General features: G+C 36.8%; 2 protein-coding genes across 3 annotated transcripts in view; one reads left to right on the forward strand and one right to left on the reverse strand.

Moving 5' to 3' along the window:
• The window catches only part of LOC306870714 (ADP-ribosylation factor-like protein 15), a 110,631-nt gene extending 110,408 nt beyond the window's left edge, over positions 1-223 (reverse strand). The window contains exon 1 of one of the 2 annotated variants that reach the window (XM_079418143.1): positions 164-223. The gene's annotated coding sequence lies outside the window, so the exon portion shown is untranslated. The remainder of the gene's footprint in view (positions 1-163) is intronic. The other variant, XM_079418142.1, reaches the window with a different exon arrangement.
• Positions 224-860: 637 nt separating this feature from the next.
• Positions 861-14,308, forward strand: LOC306871127 (sorting nexin-18-like). The gene is made up of 2 exons (XM_079418837.1): positions 861-2,652; positions 12,357-14,308. The coding sequence occupies exons 1-2, from the start codon at positions 1,185-1,187 to the stop codon at positions 12,608-12,610; spliced, it is 1,722 nt and encodes a 573-aa protein (XP_079274963.1). The 5' UTR covers positions 861-1,184; the 3' UTR covers positions 12,611-14,308.
• The last annotated feature ends 9,956 nt before the right edge of the window (positions 14,309-24,264 follow it).

Below are 24,264 nucleotides of genomic sequence, written 5' to 3' on the forward strand. Positions count from 1 at the left end.
TGTGCTAATGAAAATAAATGTTCAATGACATTAAACGAGTCGCGCTTGAATCAAATACAGCGGCAGGTGTTGCCTGAACATTTCATTTCACCACATTTTGTACTTTGTAAAAAATTAAGGATTAAGAAAGGATTACTAATGTTTGATAAATTGTGTAACTTACCACAACCTCGCCTTCTTGGAGAATCTCAACGGTCGTCCCATTCAGCCTGAAGTAGTGACCGCGCCAATTCTCAGAAGCGCGGGTAAATTAAACAGGAAGTGGCGTAATACCGAATGTTTATTGGGAAATGTATTTGGTTTCATTAAAAATATTGGAAAGAAATAATTACGGTATTTAGCAACAACATTTAGCAACAACAACAAAAAATAATCAGGAACCAAATTAAAACTAAAAAACTTTACTTTATATTCTTCGACTGATTTGGAGCTAAAGGATGTTTGACTAATGGATTAAGATGGTAAATTAATAGAAGTAAAACTGTTACAAATATAAAACATACAGGAAACATGTTTACAACTTCATTGTAAGACAATGTTGTCAATTCCCATACTAAACAGTGCTGATTTTAATAGCATTTTAAAGCTTGTTATGATGTTTAAATCACATATGAGGGAAAGTGTAATGAACAGCAATATATGACTACACCTGGCTTTTAGGGCATTTAATTAGGACATTTTAATATACCAGGTGATGACGTAATGACGTGTTCCGAATCGCTAAAACGGTTCATTGTAAAGAATCGTTCAAAAGAGCCGACTCTCGTGAATCAGTCACTCTTTACTATGCTAGATTTGATTCGTGTTGCCTAGTGCTCAGCTCCGCCCTCGACTATCCGCACTGCTTGCTTTTGCTCGGCGCTGTTCTGGGTGAGTGAGTGCACACTGCGGTCGGTGTGGGGCAGGCGCACAGCAACGGGGCTCTTGACGGTAAACTCCACAGATGAAGAAATGACTTCTGCTCATGCTCTGAGGTTTTTAAGAGCGACAGCTGATTGATCGTCGGATTATCGTATGACCAGTGTGAAGAGGACGCTGGAGATAGTGGGTTTACGGTTCTCGCAGCAGACGCGCAAATTGTTGTCAGTATTGCAGGTCAGGGAGCGAGTGAGTTAGTTTGGGTTGGAGTTAGCTTGCTGATAAGCTAAACTTATACGCTTTTAAATTCATCGCAGCTTGGAAATATGGCTTTGCGAGCGAGAGCACTGTATGACTTTAATTCAGAAAACCCAGGAGAGATATCGGTGAAAGAGCACGAGATTGTAACTCTGTACAGCGAGCAGGGCATTGAGGGCTGGCTGGAGGGGGCGAACAGCAGAGGGGAGAGAGGGCTCTTGCCTGCGTCCTACGTCGAGATATTGAGGAATGACACCGTCTCGTCTTTTAACAACAACTCTCGATATGCCAACATTCCCGCTGGTGGTTTTGACGTAAAAAATCAGACTCAAGAGAGCTACAGCACTGCACCAGCATCCAGCTTCACAGCCTACCCTGCACTACCTCAGCAGCAACAACAACAACATCATCCAGGGACTCCAGCCAGTGATGACGACTGGGATGATGACTGGGATGATCACTCATCTGTAGCTGATGAACCAGGGGTTGTTGGTGGAGGATATAGGAATTATGAAGGAAACGGACCCTCTGGCTACAGCATCTCCACCTCTTCCATGCCTAGAGGTGCACAGCAAGCCAAAAGTTCAGCAACGTTCAGCAGAAATCTGAACAGGTTCTCCACTTTCGTGAAGTCAGGCGGTGAGGCTTTTGTGCTGGGGGAAGCGTCCGGCTTTGTGAAGGATGGGGATAAAATCTGCATTGTGATGGGTCAGTATGGTCCGGAGTGGCAGGAGAACCCGTACCCTTTCACTTGCACTATTGATGACCCCACCAAGCAGACAAAGTTCAAAGGCATGAAGAGTTACATTTCCTACAAGCTGACGGCCACCCACACGCAGAGCCAGGTCAACAGAAGATATAAGCATTTCGATTGGCTCTACGCCAGATTGGTGGAGAAGTTTCCTGTCATTTCAGTGCCGCACATCCCTGAAAAACAAGCCACTGGCCGCTTCGAAGAAGACTTCATTTCGAAAAGGAGAAGAGGGTTGATATGGTGGATGAATCATATGACCAGCCACCCTGTACTAGCCCGGTGTGACGTTTTCCAGCACTTCCTCACCTGCTCCAGCACGGATGAAAAGTCTTGGAAGCAGGGGAAGAGGAAAGCCGAGAAGGACGAGATGGTCGGTGCCAACTTCTTCCTCACCATCAGCACTCCAGCAGCCCCTCTTGACCTGCAAGACGTCGAAACCAGGATTGACGGATTCAAGGCTTTCACCAAGAAAATGGATGACAGCGTAATCCAAGTCAATGCCACGCTCAACGAGTTCGCGAGGAAGCAGATAGCTGGGTTTAAGAAAGAGTATCAGAAAGTGGGACTGTCTTTTAAGTATCTAAGCCAAGCGTTCGAGATGGACCAGCAGTCGTACTCAGTCGGTTTGAACCAAGCAATTGCGTACACGGGGGAAGCCTATGAAGTTATTGGAGACTACTTTGTGGAGCAGCCTAAACAAGATGTGGACCTATTAATGGATTTGATAGCCCTGTACCAAGGACACCTTACCAACTACCCTGATATCATCCATGTACAGAAAGGTATGCATTCACTTATTTATTTGTATTATCATAAAAGAAATATGCATGAAACTGTGTTCAGCCTGAGATCAGTGGGTATGATAGATAACAGGGTCACCTGCTCTCAGAATTGTTTGCTTTGCTTGACTGATTTGTTTGATTTGAAGTGCCAATGATGAGTTCACTGGCCATCCTGGTTTCGTCTGACTGCTGTGTCACATGGGGTGAGCTGTTGCTGACGTGCTTTGTCAGCCACATACAATGACAAAGACTGAAACTATTGACGTACTGCATTGTTCAAGGAAGGTTGACGGGAGTTTCAGGCCTCATGCAGTCATTCAGTGAATGGCATTGATTTGAGCATGGATGTTATTGTGACACATTTCTGACACTTAACAGCTGATAATGTCCTTGATCGTATTACAAAACAAGAGTCATTTTATTTCAGATTGAAAGCGTAAAGGAATGCTTCATTTTTTTTTTTTTTATGTGAAATCATGATTTCCCTGAATACAAATAAGGCTGTCTGAGGGTGCAGGAAGTGTAGTGGTCACACCTTCAGCTGGTTGATTAAATGCTTGAGACTTTATGATGCTTACATTAACATTTGCAGAGTTCCTACAGTCTGAGATCAGACTTCCTTTTTTGGCTTTTCATTTTTAAGATTGAACCATTACCTTATAATGTAGCTCTCATAAAATGATTGTAAAGTGTGTGTTTTATTGTCTTCTCTCAGTTTCGCTGTAGTTACATCAATTCAAGGTGTGTAACAAAATGAAATGGCCAAACAAAAATCCACATCTAGGCTATCATAAGAAACATTTATTGTCAAAACTTTATGAGCCCAGAGGCAAGACTTCATTATTAACATACTAAAAAAAGAATATATAAAGGGGGAAAAAATACATATATACACTACCATTCAAAAGTTTTGGGGTCAGTAAGACTTTTTTTTTTTTTCAATACCTTTTTCAGCAAGGATATTTAAATATTTTATAATATAGCATTTATATACTGATTGTCTTGTAAGGTTTTTTTTAAGTGTCTGACTTGAATTATAGGAAACTTTATAGGAATAGGAATTTTACATGCTGTTTTAACAGTCCGCATTGATGTGGCAACCACATGAACAAATAGTGTGCTTTTGTCAAAGCCCACAGAGATGTCGTAAGAGCTGGGTAGCAGTATGCATTCATTTGTCTGCCATCTTCTTACGGGAATGTAGTGAATGTTTTGATCTTGTTGCTTTAGAAAAAGTGGCCTAAATGTAGCTATATTTATTTTTGAGAGTTAAATGTGTAAACCAGATGTTTAATGAGGTACAGACTGGTGCTGTAGACACCATCACTCTATTGTGACTCCACAATGTTTTGGAAAAATTGAAATGCTGTGTCGTACTTCCAGCAGAGATCCAGCTGACTGTCTAGCACTGAGGTCAGAGATCCAGCTGACTGTCTAGCACTGAGGTCACCTGTGGCTTGATGAGTGGCCCATATGCCATACATGAGCATTTGCCAAAAAGTGTAGGCCTAATGTAGCCTATTTTAGCAAATTCTGATTGTCATTGTCACCACGTAATGTTAGAATGGAAGAAATAGTCTTATTATAGATAAATGCTATAAATTACATCTTTTCTCCATCGTGTCTGTTGTTTTACCCACAATTTCACAGTTAATTTGAGCAAAAATCTACAGGTTTTTAAGAAACAATCATTCATTCCAGGCTTTGAATGAGTCAGTAGAAAACTATGAGCAAACCTGTCCACTTTCCATTACCCCTGTGACAGAGTAAATACTGACAATCAAGTCTTTGCTCTGACTAGAATGTCTGATGGCAAACAAAACCACATTCAAACAAACCCCTTGAGGAGTGTGGGGGCCATATAACCACTTCCTGCCTCATTTCCCCATAGACATTGTTATCTATCTTTGAGAAGTAATGATCATTTTGGCTTTTAATTCTGGTTGGATAGCTGTATTTGTTGCAGTTTCATTTTACTGTCATTTGCCATTTGTTTACCGACTCAAATGCTGTCACACTTTTAATAAATCTCATGGCAATAGGAAAATCAATACCATAAAACAACTGCTCCTCAGAAATCGTCTACAACCAACTAAACCACAACACACCTCAGTACACAACAGATGAAAGCTTCTGGTTGGCTTTTACCTGTGTAAATAATATAATGCTTTTGGTGAGATTATCAAATTTCAAGACTGTCATAATGTCCACGGGGATAAATGATAGGGCTTTTTTATATAAAATGCACATGAGCACAACATGCATTGATTTGTTTCACTATAGAGCCTCCATTAGCACTGGAATTGAAGGTAGAGAGCCTTTAGTGAACATACTGACATTGGTATTAATGGGATCCTTTTTTTTTCCATTGCTTCTCTGTGATGTGCATTGAAGTATGTGGTTCTTATGACAATGAGAGGAAATAATGACTCAGATGTGATGTGGTTATTATAGCTGGGGAAGTTAGCATTGTGCATAGACCCTCAACCACACACAGCAAGGTTAGATAAAACCTGTTGCTGTTTGACACATTTTCCATGCTCATTGTGTTAGCAATGTCTAACGTTATCTTTTGAGGTTAAGTCTGAAAAAACCGTTTGCCTTTTTCTCTCTTTCATGAAACACAAGATTTTCTATAGTGTGCTATCTTCCAAGTCTTCTGAAACCAAAAGATAGTTTTCGAGTAAGCCAGAAGCTTCCTGCACATTTAATCTGAGTCATTTTCCCATCAGAAACAAGTGAGTTTTGAATGCATCTTCCAAAAGTATTTGTATCTTTAATAATTAACTTGATGACATGATTATTGTAGGTGTTTGTCTGAAGCACTGTGAAAGAAGCACCAGTCTTATTTAGCCAGTCCAGGCGAGTCACACATTCCTCAGACATTTTCTTTAAACTAAAAATGATGTCATTATCTACCCATCCTTTTTTGAACACAAAAGGACTTCTCTTTTTTCATACTACATAAATTCATGGTGAGCACAATTCAAAAAAATCAAAAGTTCATCTAGGGCTGGGCGATATAGCTAAAAAATGTATCAATGATATAATGTTTCATATCGTTCGCTATCGATAATTATTGTCATTTTTTTAAAACCCTTTTTTGAAACAAACTGTATTTTTAATTTACCCAATTAAGACAACAAATTTTGTATTTATTTTTTAACAGTCAAACACAAAATAAAATTTAAACAAATATCTCCTTTCTTGTTTTATATGCAGATTAAATAAAAAATATAATTTTGTGAATTGCATAATCATGAACAAAACAGCATCATGTATTTATGCATTGCTTAATACAAAGAGCCAAAGCGCCATTCACACAGATTGCATTTAAAAACATAAAAGACGCAGAGAAATGGAATAAACCTTCACAAATTTGCGACGTTTTCTAAAAGTGTAAACTTTTTATTTTTACTTTGCATGGCTACATCTCTTGTGTGAGATGCGAGTGCAGCAGTCAGTCATATTTGTCCGTCTAAAAAATGCGCTGATTATGCATTCTGTGTGAATGGCTTGGTTTCGGTTTTTAACCTAATTAAGATCTTCTCCGCATTGAGCTACTATATTTCTCTACTATTTTGAATGCATAACGCAACAGCGGTGCATCTCGTGGGCTAGACTAACATAACATTAAAATGCAACAACGTCATTTAGTCTACATCATCACCGTATCTCGTGCACCACTGATAAGGCTCCCGGACAAACACATAAGATTCGATTGCACCGTTTTTGCATTCAAATGCAAATTTTATTTAATTTTTTTTAAATTCGACTATTTTTTTAATTCACAATCTCCTCATCACAGGCATTTCAGACTCATTTCAGCATGTGTTCATGGGCTGTCTACTTCACTCATAGCACGTGCCTATATTGTGCGCTATATCGAAAATATTTTCTATCGTTATTGATGGTGTACCGTCGTTAAATACCGAGACCGTTTTATAGCCCAGGCCTAAGTTCAGCCATGAAACTCTATTTGTGTTCCAATTGGTTCATTTATATTTAAAACATTCAAATAGAAAACAGTTATTTTAAATTGTAATATTTCACAAAATTACTGTTTTTAGTGTGATTAAAAAAAATAAGTTTGGTCTTGGTGGACTAGATCTGCTAATGGTCAGATCATAAAATTAAAAGGAAACATATTGCTGCTGCTAGAGAGATAAGATCCCTGTAGCAGATCTAGGCAGGTGGTGCTGGGGAGGCGGTGGGCTAAGATGAGGACCCCTCACAGCAAATGTTCAAATGTATAAATTTTCCCAGCCAATCAGATTCACATACTCATTACTGTTTACCTAATCAGGACGTATTTAATAAATTCTGTGTCTGCACGCTGTGAGTGGTTCAAAGAGCAGCTGGAATATCCTGCTTAGTATTTTCTTTTGTGTTTCGCTGAAGGAAGAAAATAATGCAGGGTTGGGAATTACATGAGTGTGAGTAACTGATGACGAAACATTAATATTGGGGCGAAGGACCACATTAATCCATCAACCGTGAGGGGAAGTACCTGATTGCTACTTTAAGCCTTCACTGTCACTGCAGTTTCTCAGGAAGATGATGATTAGACCACCAAAGAAGAGACAGCAGCCAAATGGGCTGAAAGCTAAAATTCATTGGTCTCTATTCTGGCAAATGTCTTCCAATTTACAGCTGATGACTTTTGTATTATCCTAATGCCCATGAATGGTGCAGTTCCAAAGCAAATTGGACTTGCTCTCACTCACTTTTGCCAGTGATCTTCATTTGCCTTGTCATTTGTTTGAAAAGCCAAATAATTTCTTTGTTTGTAAAGCTGGAATATATAATCGGCCACCTGTCTTATCCAACCAAAGTCATGTGTCAAATGTCATGATCCATTTCTGGCTAATATGGTCGGGGAATCAGTATGGGACTTGTTCTCTGGTCGCAGTTCAGTGGCAGGACTGTGTTGTGTAATAGTAATAGAACATATTACGTAATGCTTGCCTTGAAGAGGTTCTGCAGCAGCAGGCTTTATAGTGGCCCAGTCGAGCACAGCTTCCCACGTGTGTCTCCTTTTTTCTCAGACCATTTCCATACAACTGGTTTGCGCTGCAGCCTTGTAGTAGCTCTTGATATTTGTAGTTTGATATTCTTCCTACTAAAAGATGTTTTTAATACATGATTGTAAGCAGTAAATGTAGTTTAACTAAAGCCTTAATTAAGAGAACATGTTTTTGTGGCTTGAATAATGCAAAATGTATTTGATTTAGATCTGTATCCTATTTTTAGTATGTACTATTATTAACTGAGGTGTTTGTTGTGTAATCTGTAAGTTGTCAGATAAGTGGTCTCCACTCCAGCTCTGGACATGGTCTCGGGATGCTATGTTGTTTGTGTTATAGAGTTTCATGGCTTTGTTAAGGCCCTATGAAATCCGCTTTATTTATTTTTTTACAAATTCCATTTGAATTTTTCTAGACTCTGTTTTAATGCATAGTGGTGCCCTCAGGCAACGGGAAGTTTTTCTTATGCCCCATGTTAAGTGCATGTTTTTTTAAATGATTGCAACCAATTCAAATGTTTGAAAGACTATTCAAAGAATAGTCCAATAAGGTGTAGGAGTCACTATCAAGCACCATTTGAAGGTGGGACATCCTGTTCTTACACATGGTCACAGGAGCACATGGTGTGAGATGGCGGCAAGATTATGTGCTTTAGTAATCTTATTTAAAGTGACATGAACTGTACATAAAAAATATGTGAGTGTGTGTGTGTATGAAGATGTAGAGAAGACTTTTGTCAAGTTTTATGATTTTTTAAATTTTTATTTTGCATGTTCAGAAATTCAGTTTTTCTTTTCGTTGCCTCAGGGCAACATTGCGCAATAATTAGGGCTAAGATAACAGGGGTGCACAGCTCCTTTCCCTAACCAGGATTTTCCATTAGGCATCTCTAAATAACTGATTAACAAAAAAAAAAAATTTTTTTTCAGAAATACTGTTACATTTTTCTTGGAAATAAATTTTGGTAAAAAAATGTTCTGGTAAATATTCCTTAAAAGTAATGTTTTAATAATTGTATTAGTAGTAATATTAGGTACTAGTCCATTATCACATTTTGATTTAAATTATCACATTTTGATTTAAGTGTACTGACCTACTTTATATTTATTCATCCAAAATTTGGCAAATTCCATGACATTGTGTGTTATACAGTAAATTCCATTCCGTGATTCAGTCCACGTTTTCTGTATCATGAAATTGCCCAACTTTTTGTAGTCTGATTGCTTTCTTATAGCATGTAAAGTGACATGGTTATTAAATTTAAACTGTTATATTGTTACATTTTCAAATAAGTGGCATAATTTTTTTCGTTAACTGACTTTGCCTCATTTTCTGAAGTTTAACTAAAGTCAAGTCTACAAAACTATTAAAGAAATGAAAATTCGCCAAAAAATCTATTAATCTTACTGTGAACAAATTATCCATGCATATTTTTGAGCTTGTAATGTTTAATCAAGATGTCTTAAACTCAACCTTATAGTGAAACTTCTCTCTGGTAACAAATGCCAGATCTTTCCATCATTTGGTTAACTTAAACCCCGCTCCTATACAAACGACTGCAAGCTTGCATTCAGTTTTGAGTGCAGCAGCCACCATTAAAACAACTAATGATAAGAAAAAAGTCCCTGCCCTACATTTTCGTTCCTTTTTCGATAATACGGAAAAAAAGATCTATCTCTACTTCCGTTTCATTACGACTTTTAGCGATGTTAATTGTCAACAATGTGACATTTAGGTGTGTTCAGTTTTTTACAATTTTTTTGTGGTTCCTGTGCCAAATACACTTGTCGCATTTAAAAGTTAAAACAAAAATTACTGTGTGTCAGAAAATGTCACAAGGGACAAACTTTGTCCACAGCAAAAACAACACAGTCCAGTGTAAATAATGCCTGCAAGAGACTAGTGAGATGGAAAGAGATGATCACAGTCTGATGATGGTGGAAAAAAAGTGATGCAAAAATAATTGAATGCATACAGTTCCTTAAAAAGAATCATAATTAGTAAAGAGATTTTAACACTCCACATTTAAAAGTTTTTACTGTATTACTGTCTTTCATCTTTGACCTGCATCTTGTCTTTCTCTGTGTGCTCTTTTGAACTGCATTTGAGAGAGAGAGAGAGAGAGAGAGAGAGAGTGTGTGTGTGTGTGTGTGTGTGTGTGTGTGTGTGTGTGTGTGTGTGTGTGTGTGTGTGTGTGTTGATTGAGGAATTTCAGGGATCTGGGTTACACTGAAATGAAGGCTTCTTTGGCCAGAAGGCAGAATGTTTGGGGGGATGGGACATTTGGAAATGTCTTGCATGTTTCTCCTCACTGAAGAGGGAAGTCAGCCATCTGTGCTCAATACTCCACTGGTACACGCACAGCTTTTAAAGTGAATGATTATATCATCACAGATCATGAGATTTAGTTACAGACTCTATACCCTTATTTGAATTTAAAGAACTGGAACAATTTCTGTAATTTTAGAGTAGGTTTATTTTATTTTTATAAGTAGGCCTATATCAGTATTTTTTATATTTCTGTATGTTTCACCCCACAGATTGTCATATCTATCTTTGACTACAAGACACCACAATTTATCACAAAACTGAATCATCTTTAACATAATACTAGATTACCTTCAACATTCTCATTCCAAGTTTTATTTGTCAAATGCACAACAATTGCTGCTGCATTTAGCAGTAAATTGTAACGTCACTTTGAGCAATTATGATTCAGCTGCATCGACTGGATTAGACCATCCCTTGCTAGGAAGTCACAGTTTGCACTTTGTATGGTTTCGTTTCAATTTTTATTTTTATGCTAGTTTCAATTCTAGTTTTTGTCTTTGTAGTTTTTTATTAATAAACTTGCTTCAGAGAAGTTGTGCTACTGTTGAGGTTGAGAAATGTGTCAGCCTTCTTATCACTTAAAACAAAAAAAAACACTTTCTCAAGTAAAAATAAAAGTATGCCTGACATGAGTAAATCAGGAACCCTGAATGCCTGCCTGATTGAGGGGGCAGGATGTCTTCATTCCCAAAAACAAACATAATACACACTACCTTTCAAAGGTTTGGGGTTGGTAAGATTTTTTTCATGTTTTGAAAGAAGTCTCTAGCCTTTACCAATATTTTTGATCGTAAAACAGTAATGTTGTGAAATATTTGTACAATTTAAAATAATTGTTATATAGTTGAATATAGTTCAAAATTTAATTAATTTCAGTGATGGCAAAGCTGGATTTTCAGCTACCGTTAGTCCAGTCTTTTGTCTGTAATGATCACACAATCTTTCAGAAATCATTTTGTGATCAATAAAAGTTTTATTTATTTATTTTACTATCCTACTGACCCCTGTAGTGTACACTGAGTGTTTACATAACATCTGACATTTCACCAATATACAGTTATTAATTGCTCACCAGCATTTCTACACTCAAAGAAGCAGTAACGGGTCTTCCTTCCAGTTAGATGCACTTCTCTTTCCTTATAAGGTGGAAGATCCTGTTTGATGACTATGACTGTTATTATATCAAGTAACTCAGTGTGACACTAAGTAGTTCATTCTCATTTCCCTTCATTGTAATGTGAACTAGGCTGGTAAAAGTGACGTCAACAATTGTTTTGAGCATTTTGCTATAAATAGTTATACGTGTATTATCTGTGATACTCAATTGTGATTGGTTGATCATGGCATTCTGCAGTCAAACATTTTTGTATAATGCAATTGGCCAATGATTTTGCAAAGCTAGTTTCACATCTCTCGTATCACTCTGCAAGCTCTTTCCTTTCTCATAATAATATAATCTCAAATCAATATTCCATGAACACTTATTTTCTGATTACTGAGTAGCCATGTACGTGGTGAAATGTACACTCAGTTGGTCATTATAGCAAAATAATCACCCTCAGAGTGACCTTCTCACCCCATCTGGTTTAATTTGCGACAAAGACAGTTGTTTTGTACATTATTATATTGTATATGCTAGTGATAAACACTTCTCTTTTTCGTTCTTTATTTTTAGACTGCACTTTCGCAAGTGTTTTTCCCTGCTAAGTCATTTCCACTAAGAGAAAGGCCGCCCTGTCTGTTACTTTCTAAATAGGAAAACTTGTGATGTTACTGCAGTTCATGTAACTTCCATGTTCGAAGAGTTTGCAAGACTCTTTTGCAATAATGACAGGGCTTGATGCAGATGCCACATTACTCATTCGCTTTACTTCCTCTTGTAGACAAAAGATCTAGAACAACAGATTTCAAACCGGCATTCATTTCAAATATACATTCAGAGACACCAGCTGTAGTGAAATCTATTTTTTTTTTTTTTTAGATTGAAGCGTGTTGGCTATATCCAAGCATTTATTAAAGTAAACAATCATTAAAAAAAAGAAGAAACAAGCAAATTGTACAAATAAAAAAAGAATAGAACAAAGACATGAAGAAATGAAATAGACAGTGTTAAGTTCTTTATCAGGAAGGTCTATTTACATAACTTATACACCTGGTATAAGTGTAGCAAACATGCCAATGATAAATAGCAAATTGATAAATATATCATAAAGGTGACATCCTGGTCTCTTCACATTCATGCAGAAGTACAGACGAGTATAACCTGTTGAGCCATTTATCATAACTTCCCTATTGATTGAATCTGAATCAATATTTAGTCTCATCCTGGTTCCGTTCTCTTCACAGGTGCTCTGACGAAGGTGAAGGATAGCCAGAAGCATGTAGAGGAAGGGAAGATGGAGGGCCAGCAGGCAGATGGGATCAGGGAACGCTGCAACATCATCTCTTTTGCCACGCTGGCTGAGATCCAGCACTTCCATCAGACTCGAGTACGGGACTTCAAGTCCCAGATGCAACATTACCTACAGCAGCAGATCAGCTTCTTCCAGAAGGTCACAGGCAAGCTGGAGGAGGCGCTGCAGAAGTATGACAATGCCTAAATGAACCCTGTTCGGATTGGAATCAATGTGCAAATCACCTTAGCCAGGCCCTAGCAATATATGACAAACCGAGAGTGTAAAATTTATGAAATCTATCCCCATATAATGAACGTCCGTTATAAGGAACTGAAGATTTTTTGGAGCGAGTATATAGTGAGTTTGGACTGTGTTTTCCTCTGTGAAACTAACGAGGAAAATAGAGACACGAGAACAGAGAGCATCGAATGTCTTCGATCCTGCTACTAATGTCATATTTTAAACGTGTTCTTCACACGGATGAATGAGATATTGATATGACTCGAGTTTGCGTGGCTCCTCACTGCCACGTTTTAAACGCTCGAGACCCTCTTAGTCGTTCTTAGATGTTTACAGACCCAACAGAGCCACTGTCTTCACTGTTGTGCCTTTCAATCTTGTCTCATTGATGTTTTTATAATTTCTTAAAAAGAACTATGTATTATTCTTTCCTGTAGCTCAAATAGTAGAGCATGGCGCTAGCAACGCCAAGGTCATGGGTTCAATTCCCAGGGAAAGCAAGAGCTGATAAAATGTAAAACCTGTAACTTGAATGCAATGTAAGTCGCTTTGGATAAAAGCGTCTGCTAAATGCATAAATGTAAATGTATTCTGAGATTTGTTTTTATGAGGTTTGATTTTCTTATCTTATACAAATGTCACTCCTGCTTAAAATGGCAGGCAAAGGAGTAGCTGGCTCGTGTTTGGAGATAAGCGTGGGAGTAGCTGGACATAATGCCCAAATTTGGTATCCCGTCTGATTTATTTCCCCTTCCCCTCCTCTTGATATTTTGGTTCCAATGCAAAACAGAATGTGCATTTCACCTGCCGTCACTTGGAGACAATTGAGCAGGAGCCTAAAAAAATGTTTCAATGTGATGTAAACAGGAAGCACAACACACTCAGGATAACAAGAGTTCATTTTGGACACCATTTTTTCAGACGGTCCCAAGGTGCTCAGAGAATCCAGTTCATTTTCTACTACACGTTTTTACTTCTCATTATGCCGGATAAACCACACCTAGATGTCCTGAATTGTTAAAGATTCCAAATAACCTGCTCACCTAACTGCTTGTTGCATTGAATATATTTTTGTATTGTATGTGTTTTGAGCTAGGCATTTCAAACAGTTTTCTTAAAAGAGCACATTTCTTTCTTCACCTTTGTTTTTTTTTCTCTTTCCTTGTTTTTTTCAGTATATATGACCAATATTGACGCAGTTTCAGTGCAAACATGTGTTGTGTCGAAGGAAGAAGGAAAGCTTTTAAAAACGCATCTTCTTAAGGTCTCTGCACACTGAGTCTGAAATTTTCGTCCGAAATTTTCGCACGTTAAAAAATAAATACGACCTCACGTTGTGTCAGTCACGTTTGCACACTGCCTCCGAAATGTTCGTCCGTCAAAAAAAATTTGAATCAGGTTCGATTCCTTTTGCGTATTCGCATCTGTAGCATGCATTTTAATGGGGAATACGAAAAAAACGCATGCAAAAATTTCCGACTCAGTGTGCAATGACCTTTACTGGTGTTGCTGCATGAAATGTGAAAATGGATGCAGATGTTTATGTCAACACTATCATGAGGTTTGGCTGGAAACATATTTTCACCTTGTACATGATGATGATAATAATAACACACACTTGTGATTGTTCATTTGCATCAGCAATAAAGAACATTCACTTTATATCCTGTTTACCATTCATTGGGAATGAGATTTTGTTCAATATTTCAAATTATTTTTATAAGTTCTATTGGATTTAGGCAATTCATGGACTTGATTTGAGCCTCAATTCTAAATTAATGGTAATTATTTACCATCTACTCATTTGATACTGTTTGGAGAATCAGTGAGTAACAATACGTATAGTTATTGCTGTCAGTTACAAGTGATTTTGTTTGGTTGATGAGAGGAGTGTTCACTGTGAATAGTGACAAATGCCTTTTTCAAGGCCAAGCCGTGGGAACACAGTCTGTTTGCCAGACCTGCCTGCTCTTGTAGTTGGCCCGGGCACAGCCGCTTTCCTCAGCACTGGCTGTAAACACTGAAGCATGCTCCACTTTCAGCAGGACGGGTCTCCGGGAGGTGTGCCAAGCAAGCCTACTAATGCCAACCATGGGCACTCCTGTCTCAAAAGTCCTCACTTTACTGGAGATTTCCAAGATAAAAAGGGCACATTGATCCAAAACATCAGTATCAAGCTAGTCCAGACATATGAAACATCCTGCTTTGCTTAATTTTACAATACTGTGATTCAAGCTTATCAAACAAAATGGTGTGATGCTTAGAAATGCAATAAATGTCCCCCAGTTAGGTCATTTCATGTGATTTTACCATTTCTGCCATTATTTTCTTACTGGTCCAAACTCAGAAACCATTTGGATTAAATAATGTCTCAGCCTTTTCCTGTTTAGGCTACGTCACCCAGCATTTCTCAGTGTGAGCGTATTTGTTGTGTAATTGTGCTAGCATGTGACCATGCCGTTAGGGTTGTGCTCACCAGTCAGAGCGTACATCTAGTGTCACAATATATGCACATATTGAACACTTGCCGCAGCACAAGGCATGCAGCGTTGTAGGTGCCAGAGTGCTAAACGCTGGCTTTAAATGGCTTCACAGGAAATGTATTCCAGATGTTTGTAACTGCAGGAACACAAGTTCCTCCCAAAGGAGCTATAGAGAATTGATATCGCAATATATGGCATCAGTACATTTCAAAAATACTACATTCACTTTAAATTCGATCTAATGTAAAATGTTAAATAAATGGAGAAAATAATTAATGAATCATCATAATAGCTGTTCCCCATAGAATAAATATATATATATATATATATATATATATATATAGAATTACTAGAACATTAATTTATATTTTATTTCTTTAAATTGTTACTCAGATTTTAGAACCTCTGTGATAAGTTTGCTCGTAATACTAGTGATGAGTGAGTTTTCAGTTTTGAGATTCTTTGGTCAATGTTGATAAACTGCTAATTGTCGGAGATTTTAACATTCACGTAGATAATACAAATGATGCGTTAGGACTTGCGTTTACTGACCTAATAAACTCTTTTGGAGTCAAGCAAAACGTCACCGGGCCCACTTGTCGTTTTAATCATACACTAGATTTAATTATATCGCATGGAATTTATCTTACCGATATAGATATCATACCTCAAAGTGATGATGTTACTGATCATTTCCTTGTATCGTGCATGCTGCGTATTACTGATATTAATTATATGGCTCCGTGTTATCGTCCGGGCAGAACTATTGTTCCAGCCACCAAAGACAGATTCACAAATAACCTGCCTGATTTATCTCAACTGCTCTGTGTACCCATAAATACACATGAACTAGACGAAATGACTAGCAATATGGGCACTATCTTCTCTAATACATTAGAAGCTGTTGCCCCCTCAAATTGAAAAAGGTTAGAGAAAAACGTACTGCGCCATGGTACAACAGTTATACCCATTCTCTCAAGAAAGAAACTCGTAATCTTGAGCACAAATGGAGAAAAACTAACTGAGAAGTTTTTAGAATTGCGTGGAAAAACAGTATGTCCAGCTATAGACAGGCTCTAAAAGCTGCCAGGGCAGAGCATATCCGCAAACTCATAGATAATAACCAAAACAATCCAAGGTCTTTATTTAGCACAGTGGCTAGATTAACAAATAAACACACGCCATCTGATCTAAATATTCCCTCACAGTTTAATAGTAATGACTTTATGAATTTCTTTACTGATAAAATAGATAACATCAGAAATACAATAACAAATGTATATTCTACTGCGTCTAGTATATGAGCTTCATTCATCGCACCCAAAGAAAAACTGCAGTGCTTTACAACTATAGGACAGGAAGAGCTAAATAAACTTATCAGTGCATCTAAACCAACAACGTGTTTATTAGATCCTGTACCCACTAAACTACTGAAAGAGTTGTTACCTGTAGCAGAAGAACCGCTTCTCAATATTATTAACTCATTGTTATCTTTAGGTCACGTCCCAAAACCATTCAAGCTGGCGGTTATTAAGAATCCACAACTAGATTCTAATGAACTGGCAAATTACAGACCCATTTCAAATCTTCTGTTTATGTCTAAAATTTTAGAAAAAGTTGTGTCTGCTCAATTGTGTTCCTACTTGCAAAAAAATTATCTCTATGAAGAATTTCAGTCAGGTTTCAGGCCTCACCATAGCACAGAAACTGCACTTGTTAAAATTACAAATGACTGGCTTCTTGCTTCAGACCGAGACTGCATCTCATTGCTAGTATTACTTGATCTTAGTGCTGCGTTCGACACTATAGACCATGACACACTCATAGATCGATTACAAAACTATACTGGTATTCAAAGGCAGGCTTTAAGATGGCTTAGATCCTACCTGTCCGATCACTACCACTTTGTTCATTTAAATGGGGAGTCATCTCAATTATCACCAGTAAAGTATGGAGTACCACAAGGATCTGTCCTAGGTCCTCTGCTATTTTCAATATACATGTTGCCCCTTGGTAATATTATTAGAAAATACGGGATTCGTTTTCATTGTTATGCTGATGATACTCAACTATATATCTCAACAAAACCAGATTAAACTTCTCAACTATCTAAGCTAATAGATTGTGTAAAAAAAAATAAAAGATTGGATGACCAATAATTTCCTCCTATTAAATTCAGATAAGACAGAGATATTACTTATTGGACCAAAAAAACAGTACACAGAATCTTTTGGATTACAATTTGCAACTCAGATGTACTGTTACGTCCTCTAAAGTAAAAAATCTGGGTGTTATATTAGACAGCAACTTGTCCTTTGAAAATGATATTTCCCATGTTACAAAAACAGCATTCTTCCATCTCAGGAACATTGCTAAACTTAGAAGCATGCTACCTGTTTCTGATGCAGAAAAGCTACATGCATTCATGACCTCTAGACTGGACTATTGTAATGCACTGCTAGGTGGTTGTCCTGCATCTTCAATAAACAAGCTACAGATAGTCCAAAATGCAGCGGCTAGAGTTCTTACCAGGTCAAGAAAATATGATCATATTACCCCAATTTTACAGTCTCTGCACTGGCTACCCATTCAGTTCTGTATCATTTACAAAATATTATTACTTGCCTATAAGGCCCTAAATGGTTTAGCTCCTGCGTACCTAACTCGTCTTCTACCATGCTACAATCCAACCCGCTCCCTAAGGTCGCAAAACTCTGGACTTTTGGCAGTACCTAGGATAGCAAAGTCCACTAAAGGAGGTAGAGCTTTTTTCACATTTGGCTCCCAAACTCTGGAATAGCCTTCCTGATAACGTTCGGAGTTCAGACACACTCTCTCTGTTTAAAGCTAGATTAAAGACACATCTCTTTAGCCAAGCATTCCCATAATGCATCTTATAATCTTGTACTGCAGTTATATCTGATCAGATGTACATTATTATTATTCTTTAGCTTGTTTTGAACAAATAATTTTTGCTTAGATGGAACAGCAGCTACGCTAATTATGTCTCTATTTGTTTCTCTGTTTCTGCCACAGGATTAACATCCCGTGGTAACTAGGAATTACAGAAGCTTCAGTCTGGATCCAACCCTTAAATGATCTGAGATGACCGAACACCTGAGAAAAGATAATGCCAACCCCTCAGAGGATGCCAATGCTCAGACAACATACAGAATTACCAAATTTGCCATAAGTTAAATATATTAAGGTTCTGAAATATATAAATATATTGTGGAAACTTAATTTCCTGTAGAGCTGCTTTGCAACAATTTGTATCGTAAAAAGCGCTATACAAATAAACTTAAACTTGAACTTGAGCTTTCACGTATTAAACTCAATTTCAGTTCCACCCTCTTGAGGAATGCCGCCGCCACGAGCCAGAAGGAAAACACATCTGAAAACAAAAATAAAATTCCTGCCTAATAATTGAAGAACATTACAGTCATAGCAGTTCACTGAGTACACTCTTAAAAACAAAGGTGCTTCACGATGCCATAGAAGAACCTTTTTGTCTAAATGGTTCCATAAAGAACTTTTAACATCTGAATAACCTTTTTGTTTCACAAAAGCTTCTTTGTGGTGAAAGAAGGTTCTTCAGATTAAAAATAGGTAAGGAAGAGATGGTTCTTTAAAGAACCTTTGACTGAATGGTTCTTTGTGGAACCAAAAATGGTTCTTCTATGGCATCGCTTGAAGAACCTTTTGAAGCACCTTTATTTTTAAGAGTGTACAGTATGTCTAACTTGCAAATGGCTTTCTATATTGCTCATGCTGGATTGTATGAAACCCTATTTGAGAAACACACAAACAGTGAATGCTGTTCCTTGTTACATGGCTGATATGTTTATCATATTACCACGAGGACATGAGTCAACAACTGTGTTGTTGTCTTACATCTTTTTTTTGTGGAGATATGTGCATACTTTTATGCAAGTTTAATGGAAAGGAAGCCAGCAAACAAAAGGAAAAAATAAATATAAATATAGTTTAAAGCAATATACATATATTATTCAAATATATTGGGTTTGATATGGCATTGGGTTTTTGAAAGACATCTCTTATTCTCACCAATACTGTATTTATTTGATCAAAAATACAGTCAAAACAGTAATAATGTTAAATATTATTACTATTCAAAATAAGCATTTTCTATTTTAATATATATTAAAAAGTAATATATTCCTGTCAAAATCTGAATTTTCAGTAGCTGTTTCTCTAGTCTTCAGTGTCACGTAATCCTTCAGAAATGAGAAACAAATTACTGTAAAATTAAAATTCTTTTACATTTTATTCACAATTTTTGGATTATATTTGGTAATAATAATAAAAAAAGAATGAAAAAAAGAAACAATAATTCCCGCTGTATTGCCTGTCATTAAATGAATCAAAATAACATGTCCCATTTCACTATAGATTTTCCTGACAAGAAGTGCTGATGATCTTGAATTATTTATGAGTTCACTGACATGCTGCAGTATTTCCTGGTCAATTGCATGCAGTGCTACAGTTTCCCAGCATACCTGAGCAGTGCCAAGAACTTGCTATCTGAACTTCTGTTTCCAATCACAGGGCTTTGATGTGCACTTGACCTGCTGAGGGGATGTGGACTCCACACCATTCTTATAGCCTACAGGATGGACTTTACTGGAAAACCCTAGAAAACCACTCCACACACTGCACAACTGCAGATTCCTATGTTAGGGCTTCATATCCTTGGTTTTTAACCATAGAAATTCCCAGCAAGCTATACCATGTTCTAATGAGATTTTGAGGTCATTTTGCATCCCAAGAGGAACTAATGTTCACAGGAACACACTCCATTCAACCCACACACCACATGGCTGCGTTTCGTAAGCATAAGTACATCGTAGACCCATTGAAACCAATGGAGCTACGATCAACTTAGGCTTACAATGCTTTTGGGAAACACAGCCCAGGTCTTTTACTTTCATTTAATTTACTTTCAACATTGTTTCAGTGTTGTGAATCACACATATCAAATGTGTTTAGCCCACTTCCTGTTTGTTTTAAATGCATTCTGCCAGTCTGCTCATGTGATTCTTGGGCTTTGACAGCTTAATGCAGTTAATGCAGACCATAGAATGAGTTCCCAAACTAGACCAAAAATATCCATTAAATATACAGGCGATTCAAGCAAGCTCTTTGTTAATGTATCTTTGCAGCAAAAATTGAGTCAGCGTTGACTTTTCAGTGACCAGCCCTTAAGCATAACAAGCAGCGATATCCCATGAGGTAATGCTGGCGGTGCACAACGGACCATTAACTTGACCTGCCCACTCTCAAGTGAATTGGAGACACACTACATTATACTTAAGCAGGGTTTGTATTTCATTTTATTTATATATATATATATTTTTAAGCAAATAGGAAGTGGGCAAAACATATGATATGCTGTATGTGTTATTCACAACAAGACAATCTGATGAAAGTTCACATGGTGCAACTCTATCAGAGCCTTGTGATAATGACTCATTTCTAATAAATCACAGGCAATAGTGCCATTTATTTATTTTTTTTAGACTATTTTTCCTCAGAACTCTGAATTAATATTTATTTTCATTTTTAGATTTTTATCCTTTGAACATTTTATTCTATTGACAATTCTAATTTTATGTTTCTCTTCAGTTTAGTACATCTAACAGTATGCGAATAGTGACTAAAAAACTTTAATAGTAAAAAAAGAGAGAGAAAATATTTTCTAAATCATATTTCATCACAGTATAAATGGGTCTTCATGCATTAAAATATGTTGCTGCCTATATTTTTGGAAGAGGTCCCTCACAAGATGATCAGACCTGGCAGAAAGGTCTGGAATGTGAAAGCAGTGGGCATTTTTCACTGCTCTGTTGTTTTTATAGCCCCACACAGGAAGCCCACTCTAGCAGGGCCTCATTCATGTCTGAAAAATGTTGACTGCTTCCTCCTCTTTCTGCCTGCTGGCCAAGACCCCTGATCACACACACGGTTGAAGTGTGTGAACCTGAGAAAAGCGTGATTTAGCTCTCTTTCAATTATCTATAATTTTACAAAAATCTAAATTCAGAAAACAAAGATGACAGTGCATAATTTTTTATGTTAATTACACAAAACACGTAAAATAAGAGGTCCTCGGGACTATTTTCTGAAATTCTTCATATAAGCACTCATATTGAATTGAATGTTCTGGCCATTGATTTTTCAGACTCTGTAGAAATGATCTTCCTTTTTTAATTTAACACAGTAATTGGAGCTGTTTTGGGTGAGTGAGAAATTGGGTAATGTAAACACCCCTGGTGCCCTGTGTACATTTCTTGCTTCATCACAAGCATGTCCAAGTTAATTTTACCATGTTCTTGGTGAGATGTCATGATATTTAAATCTCATTTGTTCGTCTCAAGTGTTGGAGGGACAATTATAGTAAACTGCAGAAATCTGAAGCGTAAAAATGACCCAGGTCTCCCTGATTCACCCTATTGATTCCCATCGACCTGTCAGAGAGCTGAATCTCTAGAATAAGAAACAAGAAACTTTAATGTGTTTACTCAAAGGCCTGTACATTTTTCCTTTTTTAGAAGAAGAATTTAAACAGCATCATTTAAACTGATTATTTTCCCTATACAAAGTTAAAAATTGTGCAGACTCACTTACTGTAAGTGTGTAAGGGTGTTTTCAGTGAAGATACTGTATCCCACAACTGTGAAATTCTATTTCCAAATGTTACATTTCACATCCATACTACATTTAGACTCTAAGGCCATATTCGGGTGTGTTTGAGAACTAGTTTAGACTGAGTTTAGAACAAGCTCTGCTTGTCCAAGATTATTCAGGAGAACTGTCTTAAGCTTTGCACTTCTAGGAATTGATGTTCATTTCATGTGAATGTTTTTACTGATAGGCTGAACACTGGAAAACAAACAGTATGTACTGCTTACTTCACTGGACTCAGTTACCCTTTTAACTGTCAAATTGGAGACTAGAGTTCTAATGAAAAAATGTAAAAAATGCTGAAACTATTGATATTAAATATAAAAGATGAAACTTAAAAATGTAAACAAAATAATTAAAAAAGAAACACATTTTAAAATAAAATAAACTAAATCAAAATAACACAACTTGTTTTACTTGACCTCTTCATGACACAAGGAAATTGGGAACAATAGAAAAAGCTATCACATGGTGTATAACCTGATATGGAAGGTAAAGCATTTTAAATATTATTTTGGGCAAGGAAATAAAAAAACATTTTGGGCAAGTATGTCTAGGTTAGTATTTTACCTGCTGCATACCAATTCTTATACTGTATATCTTATATAAGAGTGGGAGCAACATTCTCATTCGAGAGCATTTGATTGGATAAAAATCTGTGTAGTGCATGATGAGTCATCAATGACTTCCACAAATTTCCCAGACTGGGAATTTTAGAGGTAAGTTAACATCTCAACATTTAGAAGTACACTAGCATAGTTCAAATCAGATGCTGGGGCTCAACTTCCCTTAAACACGCTTATTGGCATGATTCATTGTGCATGACATGAAATCTAATTAAGACTTTAGGGATCCAGGAGAGTCAATCCTCTGTTGCTAGGCAGCTCTTCGTGATCTGGAGGGCTTATACTAATTATGTTTCCATCTCTTGGGATTCTTCTTAACAAATCATAGCTCAGAATGAGTCATTGTAGTCACCACAGCCAAGTGCGAACATGCTCAGCTCCTTTTCTTATAGTAATCCAGACTCATTTACAGTAATTAGCTCTTCTACTACTAAGAAAAAGGAGGGAAATCATTACAGATAATAGATCATGTGTTTCTACACAATGGGATTTATTACGAGGGCTAGCCTTTTGTTCTTTTTGCCAAATCACTGAAACACAATGTATAAAGAGATAATTTTACATCATAAAGCTATTGTACTGTCAAACCTTTTCAGTGAAGAGTAGTTGTGAAGTTGATTTAGGTGTTTTTTCCTTTAATGCACTGACACTGTCTGGACTAATTTAATCACAGAATGAGCAGATAAACCACTGTTAAGGTGACTTATCAGATGCATATCAGCGAGAATCATCCTGACACTGATGTTCACAGTGTCACGTTTGTCACATCAGCACATTGCAGGCTCCACGTTTGGCAGACTCAGTGGATTGTCTCCAGCTTGCTTTGTTTGTAATGCAAACCAGTTGAAACAATAGGAACCAATATTCAATCACACTCATGCTGCTTGTGACAAAGAATGTATTTTACTACATATATTATTTTCATTGATGTTGTAATAAAAATAGTGGCTTTTTATTAATAGTATAGTATCTATTTCTTTTTTAAAAAGCCATTAACATCCATCTAAACAAAGAAATTGCATCTGAATAAGCTCTATATTGATTTATTTAATTTGACCACATTTTAAGAAGAGCTAACAGGAGTCAAGATGGCTGGATTGCAGAACATGATCCGTTTATTGACAAACAGAACGATTCAGCATGTCAGACAAATGACTCATAAATGAGGGAAAATATACAGTAACAAAGAAATATATTTCTGAAGAACTGAACATGTAAATAGGCTACAATGTATTCAGTTTCAGCTTGTTTAAAATCCACACTGACATTTTTGTACAATACAGATATCACAGTGGCCATATAGCATGATGCATATTCAAAAACAATATGCCCACAGATGCAACAATTTATTGAAAATACTGAAATTAGTTCATATTTTAGATACCATATGTAGTTCAAATCAAGCAACAGTTTTATTCACCACAAATAAAGAGATCAGTGATAAGAATCCAGTGGTTTCATCACATTGCATCATTTAAAGATGCATGGTATAACTTCTAAGAGGACGTTCCTGAGAGTATAAAAACTTTTATATAAAAATTCAATTATAACACACATATGTATAACGCAAAGTAAAACGTACCCAAAATATACAGTTGTGTTGTTTAAATATGCACACCACACAGATTCTCTCAGTGCCAGAATAAATGTAATTATAATATATTTTTAGAAACTCTAATATCATAAATAAATATCCTTACGGCTTTAAATAGTTTCAGTATACAAAACATAGTACCACATAATTTTATCCCATTGCAATGATTTCAGTGCGATACATTATTTCATGTTTTGATTTTGTCATTTT

Source organism: Barbus barbus, assembly GCF_936440315.1.
Source record: "Barbus barbus genome assembly, chromosome: 6".
In the NCBI taxonomy this organism is placed as follows: domain Eukaryota; kingdom Metazoa; phylum Chordata; class Actinopteri; order Cypriniformes; family Cyprinidae; genus Barbus; species Barbus barbus.

Bases quoted from the DNA above. Each gene is read 5' to 3' on its own strand.
- LOC306871127 (XM_079418837.1), top strand. From the start codon at position 1,185: ATGGCTTTGCGAGCGAGAGCACTGTATGACTTTAATTCAGAAAACCCA. The intron at 2,653-12,356 runs GTATGCATTCAC...TTCTCTTCACAG, and splicing joins TATCATCCATGTACAGAAAG to GTGCTCTGACGAAGGTGAAG.